This window comes from Cyprinus carpio, chromosome A8, assembly GCF_018340385.1.
Source record: "Cyprinus carpio isolate SPL01 chromosome A8, ASM1834038v1, whole genome shotgun sequence".
In the NCBI taxonomy this organism is placed as follows: domain Eukaryota; kingdom Metazoa; phylum Chordata; class Actinopteri; order Cypriniformes; family Cyprinidae; genus Cyprinus; species Cyprinus carpio.
The window spans coordinates 10,363,005-10,386,043 of NC_056579.1; the positions used below are offsets into that span (position 1 = coordinate 10,363,005).

At 35.5% G+C, this 23,039-nt stretch overlaps 1 protein-coding gene across 1 annotated transcript in view; it reads left to right on the forward strand.

Annotated features, from left to right (window-relative positions):
• The window catches only part of nfic (nuclear factor I/C), a 90,405-nt gene extending 70,304 nt beyond the window's left edge, over positions 1-20,101 (forward strand). The window contains exons 7-12 of the mRNA XM_042762069.1: positions 1,063-1,187; positions 4,759-4,882; positions 6,650-6,824; positions 10,980-11,139; positions 12,811-12,896; positions 18,534-20,101. Coding sequence (XP_042618003.1) covers positions 1,063-1,187; positions 4,759-4,882; positions 6,650-6,824; positions 10,980-11,139; positions 12,811-12,896; positions 18,534-18,554 — 691 coding nt within the window. The 3' untranslated portion in view covers positions 18,555-20,101. The remainder of the gene's footprint in view (positions 1-1,062; positions 1,188-4,758; positions 4,883-6,649; positions 6,825-10,979; positions 11,140-12,810; positions 12,897-18,533) is intronic.
• Positions 20,102-23,039: the final 2,938 nt, after the last annotated feature.

Sequence of the window (23,039 nt, forward strand, 5' to 3'; positions counted from 1 at the left end):
TATGTGTATGTATATATATATATATACTCTATATATATATATATGTTATGTGTGTGTGTGTGTGTGTGTGTGTGTATGTGTATATATATATATATGTGTGTGTGTGTGTGTGTGTGTATATGATAAATTACATCACAATCCTAAACGCTTGGGGTCCACTAGTGTACGGATTAGTTGTTAAGTACATTTTTATTTCATTATTTATGTATCAGAGAGTTAACTTTGATTTAATTTTCATTTCTGCTCCAACAAAAGCTATAGTGACATCCAACCCAATTACCTCAAGATCAGAAGCAACAGCGAATACATTGTAGATGTTTGTATGCCAGCTGTTGATTTTGAGTTTGGTGGTCCTTTGTGTTGCCATGAATGCAACATCCTGCAGCAGTTGCTGATTGGTTCAAACCTGAATTTGTTTGGCCTATCTATCCGAACCAGGCTGAAACTGTGGCGCATGTGAGATTTCAGGGTGGTTAGACAAGGCTTTGAGAGTTTTAAATGTACCTGTCAGCATCTCTCCATGATAAATGTTGGCTGTTAACTATTTCTACATTGGGTGAATTAGACAGAGGGAGCCCGAGGCATTTTGAGCTCAAGACACCAGTACACCTTGGTGACAGTAACATTTGTCATGTGTGTGTCATGGCAAAAACCACCCCAGACAATGCACAAAGCTGAATAAAAAAATTTCAAAACTAAATCCTTACATGCACCTGGGAAAGATGGGTGAGTGTGAAAGAATACGGCCCCTCACTCTGGTCTGCTGAGGGCAGTTTATTTGATTTATCTGCTTTTGTGGTTAGCCAAAGCCTCAGTCCTGATTAATGCGTTTATTTTCCATTAAACGCACTGCAAAGCTAAAACAAAAGGTGAATGTTGGCAAATTGCTCGTCGTAGCTGAGTGCCTGTGAAAAGCAGGTCCAAAGGAACATCCATAAGGCATGTCCAGACAGTTTGGGAGAGCATTTGTTTGTCTGTGTAAGAAATAAGGTTTGACTAAACAATGCTTTTCTCCATCACTCTTTTTTTTCCTCTCTTTCTCCTTATTTTTTACTCACACAGAAGTAAGAGACACAAGTCTGGATCCATGGAGGATGATATAGACACCAGCCCAGGGGGCGAGTACTACACCTCTCCCAACTCCCCTGCCAGCAGTTCACGCAACTGGACAGAGGAGATGGAAGGAGGTGAGCCTTATGTTTGATCTTACAATACAACATTTTAACACAGAAATACAGAGTTGCAAATGGAAATAAAAAGTTCCATTTGCTTTGATTTTATTAAAGGTTTATTCCATGAACCTTACAAGATATAAATTTAGAATTGGGATATTGAGTTGTTATTTTTACGATAGGTCTGGAGCAACCTGGATTAAAGCACAATGGTGACTTATATTGATTGTACCAGCAATCTTCCAGTTTCCTTGATCCCTCACTATGCCACCCATAATGACGTTCTTCTTGTGCATGAGGGCTCGAAGAGCTACTCATTTTGACACTACTGTAGTCATCTAGTCAAACTACGCTCTAAAAAGTGTGGAGTAATTTTTAAGTGATCTAACTCTTAAAATTACTTTATTATGTGTAACTTAATAAAGTAAGGTTAGTTCTTAAATATTAATATTTAATAATTTTTCTATTATGCTCATTTTATATATTTAATAAAAAAATATTTTAAGTTTTTCATCTAATATTCATATTCCATTTTATTTCAGCTTTGTTTTAATTAACGATTTGTATAGTTTAAAGCTGTTTAATAGTTTTATAGATAATAGATTAAAGATTTTCAGTAGTTTTAATAGTTGTAGAGTTTTTGCTAACAATCATGGTGTGGTACATTTCTATTCCCAAATATTCTAAAATATGATGGCCTTTACAGATTGCCATACAAACATAATGACACAGAAATGCATATAATTTGTAGTAGTAATAGAATCTTCTTCCTGCTGTCAGTATGTGTACAGATGGAACTGAAGTGACATGTTCTAGTCGACACAGATCCAAAGCAGTGAATAGTGGTAGAACTAATCCATTTGTCGACTAGTGGGTGCCTATTGTGCATGGAGTTCATTTTTGTAGCACTTTCAGATAGTGAACGACAAACATATCAGGTTTTCAACTGCAGTGGACGAAGTCTGAAATCACAATCAAATGATTTGTATGGTCTCGGGTTTGGATTTTACTTAGGGTTTGGATTTATTTTAATTAGCGAGTCTAAAATCACACAGAAAGCTGCATTGCACCTTGGAGCAGTATTTGCTGTATTTTTATACTGACAGAGACCTATTTGCATGGTTATAGTCTAGTCTTTAACCTTTGACCTTTCAGTTGTCTACTCCTCTGCAAAGATAATTTTCCATCATCTTCAGATCTTCATGAAGCATTTCTAAGTAAATGAATTACAACTAGAATAACTGGGTTGGCTGGTTTACTGCTGTGCTCATAATGCAAATTTGTGGTTCTGTGTTGGAGGCGTTGCAATTATGTAGTTATATGGCAGAAATACATTGGGATTAAATTAGGTTTGATGGTTTATTGGTTTTTATGCATTTTGATTATAGATGAAGTGTTGTGGTTGATATAGTTATGAATTTTGATTGTATTTAAAGTTATGAATAGCTGAGGGGTTTGGACAGCCATCAACCCACCATAAAGATCTTAAAAATCCATTTTAGACAGCTATTTTTATGATGAAGCAGCTCTACTAATTTCAGATCAAGTAGGGCAAGCAGTAGATATAGAAACCATGCTGTAATCCACCTCTCTTGTTATTAGGGGAAGTTTCAATGAGCAATCTATGTAGGGAAAGTTCAGTTTGTGGGAGCAAATATAGGATGTGTGGTTCGTAGGTGCAAATGCAGTTTTGGTGTTAGTTCATTGTTTGTACTGAAACATATTTGATGTTGAGTGATCTGTATGTAATCCCAAAATGCATTGTGACAAGCTCTGAGCACAAATAAATGCAAGAGACTTATTTTAAAACATTACAAAATCTTACCCAAATTTTTGAACGGTTGTGTAATTATAATCATGTGCGATACATGATTATTACATAACCATTTAAAAGTTTGAGGTTGGTAAGATTTTTTTATGTTTTATGTTTGAAAGATGTCTCTAATGCTCTCTAAGGCTGTAGTTATTTAATCAAAAATACAGTAAATGTTGGGAATTTTTTTTTACCATTTAAAATTTCTGTTTTCTATTAAAACATCTTTATAAATATAATTTATTCTTGTAAAGGTAAAGCTGAATTTTTAGCACATTCTGTGTTAGTCAAATGTTATTGTATATATAAAATATAACATTTTTTTCAATGTTGAAAGATATATATTAAAACAGTTTAATACAATTCAAATGATTTTACCCAATGATTATTTTACCCATTATTTTTGTTTATTAAGAGTATTGTGCCATTAGCTTAGCAACATGCTAACGAAAATGAGGGTTTTAAGACAGTTAAGATTCTGTTTTGTGTAGGAAGTAGACCTAGGAGGCAAGGCAGCTTGTTTTGAAACAGAGCTAAAATGCCTTAAATATATATATATTAAAAAAAAAAATTAATTAATTTGCATGCATTAAGTCATACAATGTAATATTTATTCATGACCAAAAAGATTTCAATTTTGTAGCTCCAGATCAGTCTAAAACCTTCAGAGTTTATTGTGAGGTTAGAAAGTTGCTGAGTTGCCGTGTCAGATCTTGCATAATATCTGACTTTTGTCACACCCTTGTGAATATCCATTAACCCTGAAGGCAAAACTGTTGCTTAAGATCTCAGGAGACCTTGCTTCACCCCTCCCCACTGATCCATAACCAGCTTGAATCTGAAATCCATCACTCTGTATGAAGTATCAGCACTGGTCTCATATCAGCCTCTAGGGCAAATGCCATCACTGTACTCACAGTTGAACCCCTATGCACCTATGGATTAAGATCAGAAGATAAAATGCGGAACTGTTTCCATTAATGATTTGTGTCCCTCAAGGAATGTCTCACTCAAAAATGGAAATCCTGTCATCATTTACTCACCCTCATGTCATTTCAAACCTGTTTGACTTTTTACCTCTGCGGAACATAAAAGAAACTTTGAAGAACGTGGGAACCCATTGACTTTTAATGTTCGGAAGAAATATACAAATCTGCTTTTGTGTTCCACAGAAGAAAATGAGTCAAACTGGTTAAAAGTGACATGAGGGTGAGTAAATGATGACAGAATTTTAATTTTGGGGGGAACTATCTCTTTAAATGACAATATGAAAGAATGTAGAAGATCTCCACAAATCCTCCTTTGAAAACAAGGCCGTTTCTGGAAACTTATTAGCAAAAGCTATCGGGAAGGTTCTAAATAAGCAGTTTCTAGAAACTTATGGAGTATGTTTCTTTTATTTTGAATTAATTAAATATTTGGGAGGTTATAAGTTGATGTCTTTTTTTCATATATTTGGAGTGTTTTTGTTTGATTTGGAGTTTGATCTTTCTGCATTGCACTGCAGCGCTGTCAAAACTCCAGTTCTTTCGTCACACTGCACCACCTTGTGGTCAGTTGTGGTAACTAGAAGCATTTGCTGTGACCTGACGGAAGCATCGAGAGTGACCATGCAGTGCTCATTAATTAGCTGACTAAGCTTTCCTTTAGACTCAGAAAAGTTTGTCCTTGTATAGAACAATGGAGCTGAATTTGCAGTATTTCGTATAAGCGAAGCGCGTGTTCTCCTCCCCCTCCTCCATCTCTCTCTACTTTTCTCTCTTTTTCACACAGGAATCTCCCCTACAGTTAAGAAGACAGAGATGGATAGTCCGTCCCCTCAGGAGAGCTCTCCACGTCTCGGCTTCACACAGCACCACAGACCTGTCATTGCAGTGCACAGCGGTGAGGGGACAACGCACACGTGCATATATCTGTCTGTTCTGTCATCACAGACCTGCACACACAAACACAGCAAATGGCTAGCTGAGAGAACAAATATACAATTTCTACTGTTGTGTTTAGTTATCCAAACTGTCTTTTCTAATATCAACATATCATGTACAACCTACTTATATAAGGCCCTGTTTAAAATCAGCATGATTTGCGATTCACAACGTATTTTGAAACCTTAAATGTGAAGTTTTTTGGATGAAATGAACAAGAAAATATGCAGGGGCTTTATTTTAGCCATCAGGAAATATTTAGATGGTGAAAAGTGGGAATAAAATACCAGAATGGAGCCACTCTTCGTGCAAAAGTAAATTGTCTAAATAGTTATTTGGCTATTGGGTAACACTAATCTTAAGTGATGTCACCAGAAAAAGAAAGTTGTTTCAGGGCAAATTAAGTCAGAGTAATGTAAAATTATAAGGTTGTTTTTTTTTGTTTTTTGGTTATTACATTTTTTTTTAATATTGTAAAAGTGATTGTGCATTAAAGTAAGTAGCGACAGATTTTGTGAAGTACATTTGCATGAAACAGATTATCGAAAAAGAAAAAGTACATTTGCATGAAACAGATTATCGAAAAAGAAAGGGCTGATCGTAAGAAAGGTTCTGGTGAAACATATGAAACATGCACAGATAAATCGTTCACAATTTAATTGGGCTGAGACAGGAGTACTGTCAGGTCATCTCTTATAGAAGTACAGTGATCGTCGTCTCCAGAGCCTCACAGCTAGCTGAGTTATGCTTTAACAATTAGCCTTGCTGTTCAGATGAATTGGTGGAGCGTGTCAGCCATATGCTGCCTGCACCGTAACATCAAGACGATATTACCTCTGCTGGGCTTTGTCAAATGTGTTACAGCATACAGAGTGTTCTGTAGAGAGTTACGATGGTTAAATCTGACAGGGACGTGACAACTCAACAAAGAGCTCTTTGATTAAGACATTGGTTATACAGTATGCAGCTTTATCAAATGTGTCACTAAAATGCAAGGGGTGAGTGTTATTGAGTTTATTTATATACAGGTGTACTATAATTTTAATGTTTTTTGGTTTTTGTGATTTTTTTTTTTTTTTTTTTGAGAGTATTTTGTGAAGTATGCTCACCAATAAAATAGAATTTATTTTTGTCATTACTCCAGGTATATCTATATCTCTTTAGTGTCACATTATTTTTAAAATATGCTGATTTGGTACAAAGTTGAAAATATTATTGTAATAATAGTATTATTCAGGATTCATTAATAAATAGAAGCTCAAAAGAACAGCATATATTTGAAAATGAAATATTTTGCAACATTATAAATGTATTTACTGTCACTTTCAATCATTTAATGCATCCTTGCTGAATAAAAGTATTAATTTCTTTTTTTAAAAATCTCACTGATCACAAACTTTTGAACAGTACTGTTCTTTGATGATGTTATTTCAAATACAAAGCCAAATATTGTTTGTTTCAAAGCTGAAGTCCACAGGTATTGATTCTGACAGGAATTATTCACAGAAAATGACAATTCTGTCATTGTTTACTCACCCTAATGTCGTTTAAACTTGTATGACTTCTTTCTTCTGTCGAACATAAAAGGAGATATGTTAACAAATGTACATGCTTCTCTTTTTCATACAATAATTTGGTGATGGTTAGTGCTGTATTGTTGTTGAAGTGCCATATTGGCTGTCAGCAGATACTTCCAGGAAATAAGGCATATAATTGTTTTGTTTTTGTGTTTTATGTAGGATTCATATTATTTTGTCGTCTCTGCACTTCCCTGGCGCTCCCATTCTCCCCCAGACTGCCTCCACCTACTTCCAGCACACGGCCATCCGGTACCCCCCACACCTCAGCTCTCAAGACCCGCTCAAGGATCTTGTCTCTCTGGCCTGTGACCCGTCCAATCAACAGCCCAGCCCGGTAAGATCATCCCATTGAGCATGCTGAAACACCTTATATAGACGATTTATTTCATTCACGCTCTGACAATCATATATGAGGGTACGTGAAAACATATCATCAGCATCACTTGTTCAGCTCAACCAATCAACAGCCATGATTTTGGTAGGACCCCATATGGTCCCTTACATGAGCCAAGCACAGCTCAGAGCCTGTCGTGTTTATTCATATTCAACACTGTATTTGTTAGTATGCCGAATTAAAAAGGAGTTGAATTTGTACGTAAAGGGGTTATATTTTCCATGAGTGTTTATTAATTTTGTGGAATGGATTTGTTAGTATGAATGTTTTGAATTGGTTTATGAAAAGCACTGCTGCTCATTTGACATGCAACAGGAGCATTTATTAAAGGGACAGTTCGCCCAAAAATAAAAATTGTGGAAGAGTGGAAGTCAATGGTAACCAAAGCTGTCTGGTTACCAACATTTTTCATTAAATATCTTCTTTTATGTTAATCAGAAGACAGTAAGTCATACAGATTTGGAACGACTTGAGGGTGAGTAAATAATGACAGAATTTTCATTTTGAGTGAACTATCCCTTTAAAATCAGAGCAAAAAGAGTGTAATTTAATTATTCGGGCCAAGTAAATGTAAAACAGCAGAATTTTGATTGTTTTTGGCAGAAAAAAAAAAAAACATTAGTGGACTTCGGGGAGACAATTAAATAATAATAAATCCATGTTATGACCCCTTTAAATTATACCAGAAGGGATGAATTAGGAGATTGGCTGCTTGCTTCTTGCATCTGCATTATGTATTTGTGTGTGTGGAAGTGAGAGAGAGACAGACAGAATGAAAAAGAGACAGATAAACATGCCATCATGTGCCCTAGATGGATCATAGCCCATGTAATCTGAACCAAAAAGAGATTTCACCCTTTCCGTTAAAGCAATCTGCAGTCTAAGCACAAGCATCCATCAGCCCCTTTTCCTTCACAACTGCTCACAGACAACAGATGAAACCCTATTTGGCTGAGTATATAGGTGTATTCAACTTGAAGCAGGTCTGTGCAGACCGATCATTGTATGACATCAAAGTACCATGACCGATATAGAGAGCAGACGCTCCTTACGCTTTCGAATCACTCCTGTGGGACTCTGATGTCGTACACCAATCGGTCTGTGCAGTGCTGCTTCAAGTTGAACACACCTTTTAACTTATCAGGGGCGTGGTTGCTAGGTGGTTGGTGTTTTTTGTGCTGCAATTATTAAGAAGTGCTTATTAATTTTAATTTTTAGTGATGTTTAACTGCGAATGCTTATTTCAACTTAAACTTAATCTTAAAAAAACACTAATGAACTGATAAAATTTATAACCTGAATGCAATGTCACTTTGCATAAAATTAACTGATGAAATATTTACCTTGAATGGTGTCAGTTTACATAAAATGAACTGATAAAATGTTTACCTTGCCAAATGTAAAAATATAAATATGCCTAAATTCTCTTGTGGCATTTAAAATGTTTTATTTTAGTATTTAGTGTTTAATTTAAAAAATTTTAGACAAACAGTATAGAATTGGCCATTTATTGGTTTTTGGTCAATTATTGGTTATTGGTACATGAAAATAAAGATCAACTTATCAGGTAAAATTTATAGATTTTTTATATATATATCAGAGCATCCCTAAACACTGTAAAAATGATACAATCAATAAGTTATGACAACATATGTTATTCCATTACTTAAACTCAAATTCAAAAATTAATAAAAAATAATTTAACCAATTTCTCTCAATTTTTACACAAGTTACCCAAGATTCAGAATATTTTAAGTCAGTTTAATATTATTTAAGTTGAAATAACATGTATAGCAAATTTGATTATATAAGCAAAGCTTTTAAGTTGAAGTGCATGGAATTTTTTTACAGTTACTAAAACACTTTATTTGAGTGTTATTTCTTCTCATTATTACTTAATGTTCCATAATGACCCGGGATGTCTTCTGAGTAACATCACTGACTCAACAGGGTGATCAGCTCTGGTATGATTCTGCTTGTTCTGACTGTGGACCAAGAATTAGCACTGGCTGGATGGCTTCATCCTGACAGTGATTTACTGAAAGTGTGAACGGCTTCTCACTTTATCCTCAGGGGTGCCTGTAGGAGAGTCATGTGCCATTTCCACGTCAGGCAGAGAGAGTGAGAGAACAGGAAATACAGCCAAGAAGGAGGAGGTCTCTGTGTCTAGGGGTGTTGCTGATGTTGGCACAAAAATGGGGGAAGAGAGAGAGAGAGACACACATTTATGAATCTTGCCCTGTGGCAGCCGTGCCCTGGCGATTCTGCAGACTCATTGAAATTCCCCCTACTGCAGTCTGACCGTAGCCATGCAGTCACAAAGAACAGCCGCACCGACCCACAGTGCCGCTGACTCACTCACCAGCTATTGTTGTGCAGGGCAGTGAGTGTGCATTTTTACCCCGCGAGAATGCAAACGAGAGCCAAACCCTCTGAGAGACAAAGAGAACATGATGGAGGGTTTTATGGATTTGTGGCCAGGGTAGAACGATAGAACGATGCATAATGGTCCGTTCGCTAGAACAGTGTGCACAACGTTACTCTGTTTCTCCCACATAACTGCTGATGGCAGGGGGAGGGGGAGATATGTGACTGGACTTTAAATTTTCATCAGATACCAAGTGATATTTTCCGCTTTCAAAAATTTATTAGCTAAAGAAATTAAGTACTTCAGACAAATACAGCTTGTTTGGAAAAAATCTGATCCTTCGACAATCCACAGCAGCTCTTAAATGTTACAGGCGAATTAAGACATCACAGTAATATCATTTTTAGTATGAAAAATGGGTATTCATTTTGAAATTTGCTAAAGACTACATTATTATTATTATTAAAGTATATGTTTGCCAATTTTCAACAAACTTTGTATTGTTACAAAGTCGGCAGTGTAAATGAACAATGTGTATTCTTTCTCCATGTTACACACACACCCATCTCTGCTCACGGACAGTTGGATTGAGCCCAATGCATTATGGGTGTTGAAGTTTCCTACCCTTTTTGCCAATAGGAATTTCACAGCCCTTTTATCTTTTTTTTTTTTTTGTCATTTAGCAACTTAAAGCCATATAAAGCCATGTTTTATTAAAAGCCCAACTTGTCAGTGGTGAATCACCCTTTAATTGAGCTTTAAGTAAGTGTTATATGATGATGTAAAATTATCTCTGTATTAAGATCACAGAACCGGGCATCTCTTGAAATTTAACTCCAACATTTTCCAGGGAATTTTATTGTACCCAGAGCAGGTGGGGGCAGCAGAGAGGCTAAGCACTGTAGAGGTTTTAAAAAAATAAATAAGATGTATTTCCTAATACTGTGTTCCATTCAGTGTCAGACGTGGGATATTCCCACTATATTTTGTACAAGTTGTCCTATTAGATTTTGTCTTATGCTTGAAAAATTATGCAAAATGGCAATGCATTTGTTGTGCAGGTGTGCAAATATCAACAGAGATAGTTATGTTCTATTTTTAACTGTCTCTATAAATATTGACTTAACAGGTTTTATTATCTGTAATTTAGAATGTAATTTTGAAATCATTCTTTCAAACAATAGAGTATGGCGCTGGCAATGCCAAGGTCATTGGTTTAATTTCCAGGGAATGCATGAACTGATGAATATCTTGTATATGTTGAATGCAATGTAAGTTGCTTAGGATATAAGCGTCTGCCATTTATAACGTAAATGTAATATAAATGAATGTTTACAATTAACTGTGCCCTCAGTGTCATGCATCTTTATCAGTGTCAGTTTTGAAAAGTTTGAAATCTTTATGTGGCGTTCTTTTACACTTTTCCAAGTAGGAAGTTGGAAATTCCAGTTTTTAAACTTGATGGAATACTGCATTAGTTCACCAAAAATTATTAACATATTAAAGAATTGTTTAAATCTTCCATGATGTCAACCATGATATTTAGCTGATAGTCCTAAATATGCAGAGATCTTAAAGAGTTTTAGCACTGAAGGAAAAAAACTAGATAAAGAGAGAGTAAGCCAAACACAGAGACAGTAGATGCATGTATTATGATGTTAGCTGTGTAGAGGCAGTGAGGTATCCCTCCCCACAGTGGCTGACTATTGCCCTCTCTTCCTCTGCAGCTGAATGGCAGTGGTCAGGTGAAGGTATCCAGTCACTACATCTCCTCTCAGATGCTGGCCCCCCCGCCACCCCCCGGCCTGCCCCGTCTGACGCTGCCCCCAGAGTCCAAATCCAGCACCACCTCTGCAGACGCAGCTGCCAGCTCACCCACCTCCCCCAGTAAGTGGGACTCTTGCAACCCGTCCGTTCCTTTGCCCTCTTTGTCCCACATCTGACCATAGCTTTAGCTATAAAATCAATCAGCAGCACACACACACATAAATGGATAGAGTTAAAGGCCAGGATTTAGTAAAGTATACATTTTTAGAGTGATTCAATTAGCAAAATGAACAAGAAACCTAATAAACTAATCAACAAATAAAGATGGCTGGCTCAGAGTTAGTGGTCTGGCTCATGTCTTTTTGGGTGATTATTTTTGGTATGGATCTTGTTAGAAAGATGAAAATGGGTTGCTCAGAATTAGTGGTTTATCATGTGTGTGTGTGTGTGTGTGTGTGTATATATATATATATATATATATATATATATATAATATAAATATATATATAAATATATATATATATATATATATATATATATATATATATATATATATATATATATATATATATATATATATATTATATATAAATAAAATATATATATATATATATATATATATATATATATAAATGAATATATATATATATATATAATATATATATATATATATATATATATATATATATATATATATATATATATATACAATTATTACAATTTTAATTTTAAGTAAATGCAGCTTTGGTAAGCATAAGTAACTTCTTTCAAAAATGGTAATGCATTTATTTACATATTTACTTATTTATTTTAAATTAATTCATTAATTTATTTATATTAACAATCAGAATAAACAATGTTTCATATGTTTTTTTTTTTAGTTAATTAACATAACTATGGACTTTTTACAGTTGCCAAGCAACATTGCAACTCAGCACATTCATATATATTTTAAAACAGCTTCAAAGTGAACTATCTGCTATAAAAAAAATGCTGATTTCAGTGTGAGAGAGAAACAAAGCAAGTGTCATTCTATCACTAAACCATATAAATAACACAGATACATTTGGATGACAATTCGATCAGCTTTAATGGGCCAGTGCTTGCTGCTCTGTCCATTAATCATGCTAATTTAATTATTAATGCAGAGAACAGCTCAATATGTTCACCATCCTCTGTGCTGCAGAATCCCTGATGATCAATCGCCTCAATACACCATCTCACACAGTCCATGCTCAATGCGCAGCATGATTATTCAGCTAGAATCACGTCCTTTAATCACGTCAGCTTATCAAAAGGCCAATTTGATAAAGGTGGATGTGTAGATTATGTTGTGTGTTCCTTATTTACCAACAAGACAAGGAGAATTTCCAAAGAAACATAAGAAAGCACATCAGCTTCTGTAATTGCTGATAATACAGCTTTTAAGAGATGAAGGCGCACATTCACTAACAACAGACTGGATTTACATAAGCAGACAACAGAATGAGCCTCCGCCACACAGAATATTTATTTACACAGTCTGACGGTAACAAACAGAAACTGTGACCCAGTTTCAGCCTCAGTTCAATGTCTGTGCGAAACAGATGTACGCCATACACGATCAAACTGCATTTTAGATCTGTACTGAATATAGTAATATTAAACTGTGTTTTAAACGCTAAATCCATCGGGAACCAGATTTTGAAACTGACATTACAGAGATTTGCATAATGTTGAGAATTTCTCATCTTTTTGATGCTCTCACAACTTTATGGTCCCATTTCATTCCAATTTCTCTCTTTCTTTCAGCTTACTCTGCTCCCGGGACGCCACCTGCCAACCGCTCCTTCGTAGGAATTGGTTCTCGAGACACTGGCAGTCTGTATCAGGCACAGGTATCATTACACAAACCTCCATATACGTTTTATTCACACACAAACTCGCAGATCATCCCCCCTCAAACACACACATACACACCTCAAATTAAATTTTAATGCTTATTATAGACTAAACTGAATAACTGCATTTTAACTACTGAAAAGTTTTCTTGATAACTTTCAGAAACCTAACCACCATGAAAATGTTAAAAATTCAATCTTAATATCAAGCAGTATTTGAAAATTTCCATTGAACCCCAGTGCCTGAGGAAACACTACTGCAGCACTAGTCTGGACGCTATGAGAGACCCAAGCCTTCTGTGTTCAATTATAGATCAGAAATGAGCAGATACAGGATCTACTGCTGGACGCTCAGCTGCCAAAAGAAACGTAGTCTTTCATATTAAATATAGAGCCAATGTAGATACAACACTTTAACCAATATGTGGGTGATTCATAGAATGTCTGAGTAACTATATAACATTTTTTTAAGATAAATTAAAGTAAAATAATGTAATATTAAGAAATATATATAAAGTTAATGTAATATTTTGACTTGTTTTCAGAAATTTTTTAATTTCATGCTGGGTCATTTCGTTCAAAAAAAAATTTCTGCACTTTGTGCTCAAAAAAAAAATTCTTCAGAAAAAATATTAACAAAATTAAAATTGTGCTTAAAATGATTATTTACTTGTGATTATCTTACACAATTGTGAATCTTAATAAATTATATTTTGTTGATTATTATTTTATATGATATATAAAATTATATTTTAATATTTTTAGAAAAATATTTTAAATATAAAAATATACAAAATATTATTAAACAAATGCTTTTTTTTCTTTTTTTTTGCAGTCCACCATATAATCCTGTGTGTTCAACTTTCATATTTATGAATCACGTGCAAAACCTTTGCATGCTCAGCAAAATCTTGACCTGATTAAAAGGCACAAAATAGCATCTTACATTCTCTGTGATGCTTCATTAATCCTATAGTCCCATAAATAAAGACTTGAAAGGCCTTTCTTAAGTAATAGCTGCAGTTACGTGAGATTTGGCTGGGGAATGCGGCAGTGCTCAGGTAAAATCTGAACTGTGGAGGTGATTGAACTGCATGGCTCGGGAGTCCGAGTGCGCTGCTGCATTGCAGTGCTTTCAGCTCCATAAAAATCTGTAAATGCACTTGACTGAGCTGTGTGACGCGAGAGAGAGACAGATAAGAGGGATCGACGAGTACTACTGTGTGTTAGTATGTATTAGAGACCATTTCTTGAAAACCTTGAACCCGACAACCAAACATAGCAGTTAAGGTTCTTCCTTTACTGTTGTTTTGCATGTGAGTTGTGCACTAGGGAAAAGTCCAAACTTTTCTGGCTCTCATGTAAATGTGTGTCTGTGTCCCTTTAAAAGAGTAGTCGAATTAGGGAGTGTTGGAACTTTTCTGGCTCTCTTCTTTTATTTGCTCCGTGTTGGTCACGTCCAGGGCTGTCTGGTTGCTTGGGGAAACCAGACATGATGTAATTGTCAGATGAACCTGTGCTTGAGGGAGTGCAAAAGGAAGAGACCGCTGCGACCTATCAAATTGACCAACCTGTCTCGTGCAACAGAGACTAACACTGGACTGGCCTGGGAATCACTGACTGTCCAGACCTAGTTTGACAGAAAAACACTCTTGTCTTTTTCTTTCTTTCACTTTAAAAAGAACCCGACTGTTAAGAAAAAACTTGTTTGTTTTTTATTAAATATTTTTTTTTTTTTTGTTTACAAGTTTACAACTTGCTAATTAAAAATAATAGTTTTATCCTTTCTTTTTTATTTTTATTTTGTTTGCACTGTGAAAAGCAGGGTTATTGTCAACTAAAACTAAAAAAAATCATTTTAATCTGAAATAAAATATAAATAAATGATCAAAAACTTAAACATTTTAAATGTTGCCTTGGCAACTAAATGGAAATGAGTAAATACTAAACTAAAGTTTTTAAAGTTTTAAAAATAAATTAAACGTAATTAAATGTAAAGTAACTGAAAATATTAATAACAAACATAATAGTATCTAAATAATACTAAAATAACACAGGTGAAAAGTAAAAATGTGTAGTTTTTGTCATACCTGATTTGACCCTTAAAAATAAAGTAAATAATTATTATAATAATTATAATTAAACAGTATTGTTTAATTTATTTTTAATATACCTGTTTTTTCTTTCTTTCTTTCTATCTATCTATCTATCTATCTTTCTTTCTTTCTTTCTTTCTTTCTTTCTTTCTTCACTCTCTTTCTGTCTTTGTATTAAACTCAGAGTTTAATGGACTTCTGTTGTTTTCTTTTCTCTGATGAAAAGGGTACGGTGCTAATGATCTTTGGTTTTAGAGGAGCTTGTATTTCAGCCTCACCTCCAAGCTCTCCTGAAGCATTGTAATTAAAGGGAGAGACTGTCATTTGTTAGGCCCTTGTGGTCTAATATGTCCCCCTCTTGGACTGTGAACCCGCCCTCATCTCAGCTTTATATTTTCATAACCTAAACCACCTGTCACAAAGACAAAGCCCACAACTTTTATAGGGAACTAAATATTTTGTTTGGAGTGAACGCCTAACCACTGTTAGCCTGGGCTCTACTGGTCTCTGTGTCCTCAGGAAAGAATGAGTGAGTGAGAAAGTTTGAGCTTTGGATGTGCCCTAGTGCAAAGAAAAATGGAAATATCATGCAAAAGAGAACAGTCTGGAACGGTGGACTGAAACCTGTGTGATGAGACAAAGATGGAATGGTTACTCTCCAGATTTTATCCTGGGAATATTATTTTAATACCTGGCCTTGGACTTGCTGTTTTTACAGTTTAGATTATTACAAATAACGTTTGTGTGCCATTATGAATCTCAAATATAGGCTGATAAATATGTTAATTAATTATTATATTTTTCACGTTCACACTGTATAATTTTCACATCTGGAGTTTGGCTATAGTGTATAAATCTTTTATAAACTGATTTTAATAATAAAAACAGATTTTTTTATTATTAAAAATAAATATAACAGAAGTGGCAATATGGTGTGCTCATAGTTTATCAAGTCAAGCTTTTACATATTTTACATTTAAGCCATTTGTTTATTGTTCCACCAATCAGACTCAGCTCACCAAGATAAATGACCACTGAAAACTTTCATAAAGAAAGCAAATAGTATGTCATTTCATAGATAATGTCAAATATCTGCTTTAAATTGAGTCAGCTTCACTAGTGGTTTTGCATTGGTTTGCTTGTATCAACATTTGTATAGATGAATTTGATAATACCTCCCCAATTTCTGGCCAGTTTCTGTTGGCCTTCACCACATAAATCAGAGAAACAACAGGAGACAACGCTACGCGTGGCATTTTCTTGAGCTGTTTTGATCATATTTAAGTGTAAATTCTAATCAAGCCATCAGTTTGAGGTGAGGTTAGAGAATATATCTATCACAACCAAGAAGAGGGGCATATGTTGCAGCACATTTTCCTACCAAAGAAAGTATTGAGTTTCCATAATATATTACATCTCAACTTGACTCTCTAGAGAAAGAGGATTGCAGATTTATCTCATCAAGAGACAATTTCAATATAGTAAAATGGCAAGTTGTCACTTGAACTCAAAGCCAAGATGATATCCAGAGCTCTGGAGTATATATTTGTCTGTGAGTGTGTGTTTCTCCAGAATATATTTATAAATTCATTTTTTCCTCTCGAGTATTCAAGGATAACTTTTAGCTTTTCGGTTTCGGGTGGAAAGCATTCTGACAAAGGAGTGGCTGTAATTGTGCTGTCAAATTCACAAGGCATGAAAACAAGTACGATCCCCACACTGCCCACTCTCATGGGCTCGGATTTTGATTCAGTAATCAACACCAAATATGATTTTGGGAAAATTGCATCCCAATACACTGTAGTAATTAATACTGAGAGAGGAGCTTTTTTGTTTTTCAGAGGTGTTTGGTATCATTATAAACGTATTTCTCTTTCTGCAGTAGTTTCTAAAGTATACTGAAGTTTCATGGGTTGTGTTAGGTTAACCTTAGCTCAAGTTTCCATATCAGTATCACACCATTCTCAGCTAGCTAGCAAACAGAAGTCAAAATAGACTGATTTCTGTAAGTAAAGATGTTTATATACTGTATGGTAAGCTAAATAGCTTGTATTGTGGCATGTAATTTTAGATACCTGGTCCTGTATGTGGTCTGTAGATTTTGAAACCTCCCTTCTTGCTTATTTGTTGATAAGAGGTGTTATAAGTTTTTTATTGATTGTTTTTCATGTGTTATAATGATTCTCAGGTGTTTGTTGTGGTATATGGTTTGGGGAGTTGTTATTTTGTGGTTTGGTGTTGATCAGGAATCAAGCCATCAGTCTGATATACACAAACTCTTCAGCAGGGAATGGGACCAAATTTAACTTTTTTTAGCATTATTAAATCAATACATTTGGGTGTAGTTAAAGACGTCTGTTGGACTGCTGTGAAATTACTTAAAACCTTAGTGGAAAATATTGAGCCAGGGGCTTATGGCATGAAATCCTTTTTTCTGTTTTTAAACCTTGTCAAATTTTAAAAAGACTTCAGTGGTCTGTGAATGAAAGCCAAAATCCTGTTATGCTTTTAAAAGGTTTTGGGTGGGATCCTGCTGAGCTCTCTCTCACTGTCTGGCACTCATAGCATTTTACTCTGTATTAGTATTAATAGGTTCCTCAATTCTGGCCCGTGACTATGTGTTTGCCTCCCATTATCAGAAAGCCACTGATTGTAGTTGTAATGTCCAGCTCATTAGATTCTGCTTTGGGGAGTTTTTGCATTATTTAGATCCTCATGGACAGGACAGATACCACTTACTGTCACCACCACATTCAAAACCTAAACACATACACACAACTCACACACTAGCAGGGTTTATGGATGTTTCTTCAGCTACTGACACTTAAATGTTGCATTTGTTTGATCAAAAATACAGTAACAGTAACTTAGTGACATATTATTACAATTTGAAAAAACTTTATATTTTAAAATGCAATTTACTCCTGTGATGCCAAGCTGTGGAGCCATTACTCCAGTCTACAGTGTCACATGATCCTTCAGAAATCGTTCTAATACATTGATAGAAATATTTCTTATCAATGTTGAATACAGTTGCATTTCTTTACATTTTTGTGCAAAACCTGGAAATTTTTGTATATGTAAAGTATAAGTCTTTACTGTCATTTTGATCAATTTAATGCACCCTTGATGAAGAAAAGTATTAATTTATTTAAAAATAAATAAATAAGTCAATATTACAGACCCAAAACATGTAAATGGTTATGTAAATATCACTTGTGAACAGAATTATAAAAATAATCAAATTATAAAGTTGTCAAATTATGCATTAGGATTCATGAAAAGTGAAATTAATGTTGGCTATGAAATAAGTCACAGCAAGTCAAAAGTAGTTGGCCTTTTTATTTCAGAAATGTAATTTCAACCACAAAATGCTGTAACAGTACACAGTCTGAGATGTGATGGAAATGACATTGTGGTGGAAATGTTTATGTGGTTTGAGAAAAATGGCAAAATGACAGAACTCCTCCTATTGTGTTACTTGTGTTTGTACAGATGTCTTGGTGATTTTGATTCTCTCTCTTTCTCTATCTTGCAGTCCTGGTATCTGGGGAACTGATCATCACACACACGGAGACGAACCCGACGAGGCACAGACATGGATCTGAAAAATCAATTTTTTGTGGAATTTACAAGAAAAAAAGTTGTGAACGAGATGCAAGAGGGAAAATCAGATATATATGCAGTATTTGTATATATACACACACACACACACACACACACATATATATATACACAATATGTGTGTATAGATGTATGTGCACACATATTTATATATGCATAACAACGTACAGTATAAGATGCTTCAATACACTTTTTTTTTAAAGACAATGGAAACGGATAAGAGCGTGAAAGAATGGCCATAGATGGAACAGAAGAAAAGGAGACAAAAGAGGAGGATGTTTTTTGTTTTTCTGGGAGGGCAGCCCGAACTATGAAATATATTGGCGGACGTGTTGAAAAGGCCCACTCTGATTCCCTGCCTCCTGGAATGCCTTTCCTCAATCCCCTCCTTCTGCTACAGGTGCTGCTTCCTCCTATATGCAAAATAAGTATCCTTTATTTTCTTAATGAACAGGGAAGAGAAACCCCAACGAAAGGGTTTTTCCGCTAGCATTTCGCCACAGATTCGGAGGTGAGCACGGTCTGTTTTTATTCTTTTTTAAGTGCGCAAAGGCAACACGGCGTGGAAAAGGAAACGAAAAGGTCGGTGCTTCCGTTCACATGACATTTTGGAAAAAGAAAAGAAACAAAAAGGCTACTTTTCATCCAGTTTTATTGACAATCATGTATCTGCGTCCTTGGTTTCGTTCAGAGGGTGATGTTTTCTAAATTGCATTCTCCGTCGTTTGTAACGGAGTCCACTTTTTGGTGGAAGCTTGTCATGTTTTTTGTACATCGGAGGAATATTAGTGGTACCTCAGTGACATTATACATCACAGTCAGCGTCTATACACACATGCGCACACACTTACATGGAAACACACCTATCTTGAGGCAATGGCATGTACTTTTAAAGGCTACACGAGGTGTGTGTGAGCTGTGAAACAGCCTTCATAGGATGAGCCAGGGAATAGCAAGGGTGAATCAGCACCTTTCTCTCTACGCAATATGAAAGCCCCTCATTTCCTGGACCCCGCTGTAAGTGTGTGTGCGTGTGCATCCGTGTGTTTGTGCGTGTCATAAACATTGGTAGTCCCTTATTCATCTCTGTGAGTTCACAGATTAGGGGGTTTTGATTCATGTAGATTCGTGGATTTTTCCACATAGCGACAAAGGGAGTTGAAATATAGTTCTGTCATTACTTAGACAGTATTGGGTGTAGAGGATAGATTTTTTTTTCTCTATGTGTAATTTGTTTAAATTCATTGGAAATTACAGGCATTGCACTACTTTAAATTTTTATTTTTCCTCTTTTGCAAATTTCTGTTCGGCCTAATCATATGGAATGCTGCGATTAGTCGATTATTTTTGTCATGTTCTGATCTCACGGTAGATGAGGGTTGGTTTCCTAGTAGCTAAGAAGCTGATCAGAACAATCCAACATTTTCTATGTAAATGTGTCCATGTTTATGTGATTACTTTTATACGATTCCCATAGTTTAAGAAGAAGAAAAAAACAGGCTTTCTTTTTGTTCCCACGTTTATAATGCAAGAAACTATGACTGTTTTTATTTTGAAGCAGATTATACATTTTAATCCTTAGGAATGTTAATGATTTGGATGTCTGACGTGAGACGGGCTGTAATGCCCAATACAAAAAAGGAAGTCAGCGGTTGTGTTTCTGATGTGAGAGTTGATTTGGTGGTTTACGACTATGATCAGAATGTCTATTGTTTGGTTGGTTGAGTAATGGGTTGTTTTTTATTCTGTGTTGGGTTTGTTTGTTTTTATTAATTAAATTAAGTGATTGATTTATATAGATAGCTAACAAAAATAAATAAGGAATGAGTGGTGCCTGAGACACATTGCATTTTTTTTTTTTTATTTCTTTTTTTGTTTTGGAGACTTTTGCTTTTTGTATTTTTGTGTTGTTGTTTTTTTTTGGTTTTGGTTTGTTGGTTTTTTTTTACATAGAGATATTTTAAATGGCCTCGCAAGCCCCTCATCAGCTGCATGGGCTAACGCTTAGCCACAGGAAACGCAGACAGCTGAACAAAAAACACGCATACACACCCTTATAATCTGCCAGAACATGACAAAATCAACACATATCAGAGCTTTACTAGGTACCTTCACAAACACACACACACACACACCAAAATGATATAATATCCACAAACTCTGGTTGCTTTAGCTAACCTGTTATAATGGCTTTGCATAGACATTCTATTGAGTTGACCATAGTAAGGCCCAGAATACATACGACATGACTTGTTTTAATGGTGCTGATATGGAAATCTCTATATATGAATTATATATAACTGTGCATGGTGCTTTCAAAAGAAAAATCATGAGAATTAAGCTCAAACGACCACCGTATCGCTGACATGGGCGCATGGCAGATAATCTTAGTATTAGCTCTGAAGCAAAATGCTCCCGACTTCTCCTTAATACCCCCCTTTGAGCAAAGAGCCAATGACACAGATGGATTTTACCTTTGTACTACATTGGTTTGACTTTTATCCAACAATCCTTCTTCTACTTTGCACGATATTTTATAAAACATATTATGTGCCTTGCCTTTAGTTAAGAATGATAATGCGTAGTTTTAAAGGAGTCGATTAATTTGTTCTTTTTCTTTTTTTGATGTAACCAGTGTCACAAAGGAAAATAATGCTGCATGTTTGATTGCCTGTAGGTTACCTGATAGCTGTAGTTTTGGATGGGTGAGAGAGGCTTTTTTGACCCTCTTCCTCTTTTAAAAGCACTGTAGTTGGCATGAAATCTTCCCTGCATTTTATTTCCCTCCTCTGTTCCATGAAATGAGAAGGTAACAGTCTGTGAAAGATGCAGTACCAGCTTCTTCATATCAGCTCTGAGCTGACGTTTTGATTCCGTTATCATGTTAGGCTTCTCTTAAATTGTTTAGATTGTATGTTATCATGTATTTAGATGAGTTTGTACCCATTATGGATGTGAAGAGGAGCGGCCAGAGATGGACGTAATGAAAATTAGATGGCCATCCTCTACAAACACATGAACTAGTTTTGGCCAAGTTTAAATTCCACAACTGAGCACTTAGCAAATTATTTTGCAATCAGCAAGACTTTATATCGTCTTTACATTTTGCTTTTTATCAAAGGGTCAAATTTACATTTTATTATTTCGGAAAACCTAGGCATTTGTTAAAGGGATGGTTCACCTAAAAATTTAAATGTACTCTGTAAAAAAATATTTTTAGTTGTAAATAAAACAGATTATTGGAGTATGTTGTACAAGAAAATTCTATTTCAGTCTTTCTATGTAAATTCAATGTGTTATTTGCTGTTTCTTTGTAATTATATGTAAATTTTATTTGTTATTTGTTGTTTGTTTGTTTTTCCCCTTTGTGAGGGCTCATAACACTGGCTGCAATAGAATATGTTGTGATGTCTGACCATAAATGATTGCTTTAATTAGTTAATTACTGTAATAAGTTGTTTTACTAATCGAGTCCCTTGTATATGTCCGTATATTAACTGTAGAATCCGTTCATAGAGAGTAGCTGAAATGTATTTGTCCAATTCAATGTAGAGACACAAGAACAGCAAGAAACCGTTGAAATGCTGACTTTGTGTCTTCTTAGAAAATGAATGCTTCTTCTTCCTCTTCTTCTTTTTATCAAATTAGATGGTAGGAGATAATTTATAATTCGTAGCGTGTAGTGTCAGGGGAGTATATTGCAGAGGAGAAGATTTTGTGTATTTCTGGAGCTGGGTCAGGAGAGGCCATGTTGTAGTTTGTGATGCAGTGTACAGTATTGTTTCTGCAATGGATATTGCAATGCTGGTAGCTAATACGATTTGCTGGTAGCTATTTAAAAGTTTAAGTTGATTGAGAAAGAACAAGAGATTTTGTTTACATGATGCCCGTGGTAAGATCTTGGTCGTGGATGATTTTTGAGCCTGCTGTTGTCCACCCTGGCAGAATCGGAGTGCTATAGCAGAACGGCATTCCATCCGTACCATGATCCAAACTCTTTGCAGAAGTGCTAGCGTCATTCAGCAAGCAATTTTCCTTGTGTTTAACAGGACAGGCGACGGGACGGGGGTCTGCCTCGGGGAGTGGGGCCCAGTTGGATTGTTTTGAAGCAGGAATGGCAAACTATGACGAATCTCCCCGGTACAGACTCGCATGACCTGCTGCCTGTCCTGTGAAGATTTGCACTGCTCCATTTTCATCTTTCTAAAGCTGTCAACCCTCTCTAGTCGGGGTGCGACGGTGGGCTCAGTAGAACAGGGGTCTGATCGTAGTTTCGCCAGCGCAGCGGCTCCGTGGTGAGCTCTGTGAGCATGCCGTCTTAGTTTGTTTTTGTATATGATTAAATTGGCTACACGCGTCTGAGAATTTGAAACACTTTAAGAGCAGAATGTTGCCCCGATGTGTGCTTTTTAAAGTGGCC